The sequence below is a fragment of the Otolemur garnettii genome, unplaced genomic scaffold (genome assembly GCF_000181295.1).
Source record: "Otolemur garnettii isolate 467f Iridium unplaced genomic scaffold, OtoGar3 scaffold00002, whole genome shotgun sequence".
In the NCBI taxonomy this organism is placed as follows: domain Eukaryota; kingdom Metazoa; phylum Chordata; class Mammalia; order Primates; family Galagidae; genus Otolemur; species Otolemur garnettii.
In genome coordinates this window covers 7,568,181-7,571,772 of record NW_003852397.1, presented here as the reverse complement: position 1 = coordinate 7,571,772, position 3,592 = coordinate 7,568,181, and the positions used below count along the sequence as shown (strand labels likewise).

At 35.1% G+C, this 3,592-nt stretch overlaps 1 protein-coding gene across 1 annotated transcript in view; it reads left to right on the top strand.

Annotated features, from left to right (window-relative positions):
* The window catches only part of REV3L (REV3 like, DNA directed polymerase zeta catalytic subunit), a 200,323-nt gene that overhangs the window by 130,913 nt on the left and 65,818 nt on the right, over positions 1–3,592 (top strand). The window contains exon 20 of the mRNA XM_023512479.1: positions 110–221. Within this exon, the coding sequence (XP_023368247.1) occupies positions 110–221 (112 nt within the window). The remainder of the gene's footprint in view (positions 1–109; positions 222–3,592) is intronic.

Below are 3,592 nucleotides of genomic sequence, written 5' to 3'. Positions count from 1 at the left end.
CCCTACTCCTTTGAGCCACAGGTGCCACCCAAGGATTTTTAATATTATGTAGTATTATGTAATATACTGTTATATGTAGTAAACAATAAACATTCTGTTTATTTTTTAGACATCAGATATCAGACCCCATTACTTATTAGATCTGGAATTACAGGACTAGAAGTTACCTATGCTGCTGATGAGAAGGCACTTTTTCAAGAAATTGCAAATATAATAAAGAGGTATTGTTCTATATTTTCTGACTTTGCCTATTTTTGTTTAGTTTGTTCATGCTATTGCAGATAGTAAAAGTGAAAGTAGGAAAAAAGAAGAGAATCCCTTCCTGTGGCCCTTGTAAGTAAAGAGTTACCCCTGGAAAGATTTTGCACTTAAACCATTCCATCAAATAGGGGATAGGAAACACCAGATATATTTTATTCTGAAGATTGAGGGGCCAGTGGGAGAGAAATATTTGTTTAGCTGCTAGCTTCCCAGTTGGATTTTAGGGTGGTTTTTCTGTGGTACTGAAATAATGGAAAATTATACTAAAGTCAAATCATATTATTCATTAAATGGGTTTTTATCTTGGCAGCCAACCATGATTTCAGTACCTTTTTTAAAATGCTTTTTGCATTTTACACGAGCTAATATTTCCAAAAAGCTTTAGGATGTAATCTGTTCAGAAATTTAGCACTATCTGCTACATAATGTTGTGTACCCAGTTCCTTAAAAATCTCTTTTGACCAGTTGGTGTTGATCTTGAAGTTGATAGCAGACTATTGTCAACATTTATGGAACGGATTTTTTTTAAGCAAAAATACTTGAATTTAAAAATAAAATAATTAAGAGGGTCATTTATATTTTTCTAAGCGTGTAACTCTTAGTAACAGTGGACCTTCTTATTAATTGCTTCACTTCCTACAAACTTAAGTTTTCCACCGATTGCTAGGTTTAGGTATTTAAATGGTTAAAACAGGCTAGAATATACTCTTTGGATCCTGATGTACAGATAAAAGCTCTCCTTGAGCATGTTGTTACACTCTTCCCTTTCTGTTCTGCCTATATAGTCAAACTCTGTCCTGTAAAACCTGAACCATTAGTCTGCATTGAAGAACAACGTGATATTCTACAGACTCATTGTATTGAATCCCAGATAGGTTAACACAAACACATTTTGAAAATTAGAAAACCAGAACATCTATTTTGTACAAAACAAAAATAACAAAGCATCAGAGATGTTATGCTATAACCTATTATTCTATAGAGAAGGAAAGAGGAAAGTATTTTTACTATTTATACAAGTGGTACCTGGATAGATTGCCATCTAATTTGAGTCTTATCAGATGCTTTTAATACCCACACTTTTACCTCTACAAGCAGCTTACCAAAAGGAATATGTAAGAGTTTGAGTCACTTCCAGTTTGTGTATCAGCACATGTCTAATAATGCCCCTGGAATCTGTACGTTTGTCTTCTCCTTTTTAGGTATATTCTCAACAAGATCACCTGCTGATTGAAAATTTTGTGAGTCATCTGCCAATGCAGTAACTTTCTTAAATGCCCATAAAATAAAATAAATCATCATTAAGGAAAATAGGGGAAAGTAAACAGAACTGTTATAAAAAGAATAAAAATGCCTGCATATCAACATTTTAATTCTGTAGGGTCCTTTATTTATATGGGTCACTACAGAAGTTTTGAGACAGACTATGTAATGGCCCATTATTTCACGTCTAAGAAACGCAGTGGACAGCTCCCTTCTGCTTCACCTGTGCAAGTTTCAATTCGCTCGGCGTATTGGTGTTGCTGGAAAGGCTTCATTTGCTTCTGTCCTCACAAATTGTATGTTTCTTGGTTTTTGTGTATCTCAAAACTTTTGTAACGATCCCTGGGTAAGTCCCAAGAAACCCTCCAAAAAGATTTTTTCATTCTTTGAGTACTCACTCAACACAGGCTTTGGAGTAAGACAGCCCTGTACTTTTTTTGTCTTGAGCAACTTGTTTATCTTGCTAAGCTTTTACTTCCTCATTTGTAAAATGGGCAGATAATGCAGATAACACCCTTAGCTTGATGCCTGGTATATAGTTAGCACTTAAATGTTAACTGTAGTGCTAGGAGCTAAATATAAATACAAATAAAATGTAAATGCAACTTCTTAAAAGTTTTATCGGTTAGGTGTTGTGGCTCATGCCTATAATCCTAGCACTCTGGGAGGCAGAGGCAGGTGTATCCCTTGAGCTTAGGAGTTCAAGACCAGCCTGAACAAAAGGGAGATCCCTTCTTTACTAAAACAGAAAAATTAGCCAAGTGTTGTGGTGGGCACCTATAGTCCCAGCAACTCAGGATGCTGAGGCAGAAGGATCACTTGAACCCAGGAGTATGAGGTTGTTGTGAGCTAGGCTGACTCCCAGAAATCTAGCCTTGGGCAACAGAGTGGGACTCTGTCTTTAAAAGAGAAAGAGAAAAAGGTTTCTTATCTTATATCTATTCTTCTTGATATTTATTTCTTCAGGTTGCAACCACAAAAAGTAATGTAAAGTGATGTTAAAATAAGTAAAACTAAATTCATCATCTTGTCATAATCATTTTTCTCTTTTCTGTATTTCCTTGAACTTTTTCTTTTTTTTTTTTTGAGGCAGTCTCAAGCTGTCACCCTCACAGCAACCTCTAACTCTTGGGCTTAAGTGATTCTCTTGCCTCAGCCTCCCAAGTAGCTGGGACTACAGGCATCCACCACAACACCCAGCTATTTTTTGGTTGTAGTTGTTGTTTATTGGCAGGCCTGGGCTGGATTTGAACCCACCAGCTCCAGTATATGTGTCTGGCACCTCGGCCGCTTGAGCTACAGGCACTGTCCTTGGACTATTAATTTACATTTTACCCAGTCCCCATAATTTAAATATGATTCTTCCCTTTTCGTCTTACCTATCCTGTTACATGTACATCTTATCCATTTAACCCAGAATTATTTTTCAAGATCATTTCTTCCCCTTCATGCCCATTGCTGCTCCCTAGAGTACCCTGATCTCTCATGTGAATAGATGCTAGTGGGTTATTTAAATCATTAATTATGAAGTAGCTTTTTCTGCCTAACCAAATAAAACTATTTTCCTGTTTCTTCTACTTCCATGTTATCCACAGTTTTGTTTTGTTTATTTTTTGTTTTTTCTTTTAGGTCCAACAAGCTTTATTATAAGACATCCAACAATCTGGAGAACAGTGAGAGTGGCCTCTTATTTTTGTTCTCAGTTACAATTTTAGTAATTTTTAAAAAGGAAATAAACCTGGAAAATTTTAACTTTATCTGATAGGAAGTAACATCAAAGTAGTCTTCATTTTAACAATGTAAAATGCTAAAATAATGGAAAGATAATTTTCACTTTAACAAAATATCTAAGTGAATAATTAAAGAAAACATCATATCAAAGTAATCTTTACCAATATCACAACACTTATTATTTATATATGACTACTTATTCAAGTCTCCTGAAATAAACATCCTCACAGTTATGGAGAAATGTTTGTTTGTTATTGGGGGGGGGGTTGTTTTTAATTTGTTTGTTTTATGTTATCCACTAATCTTATCTACCCAACCTTGTTCTTTTTTTTATTTT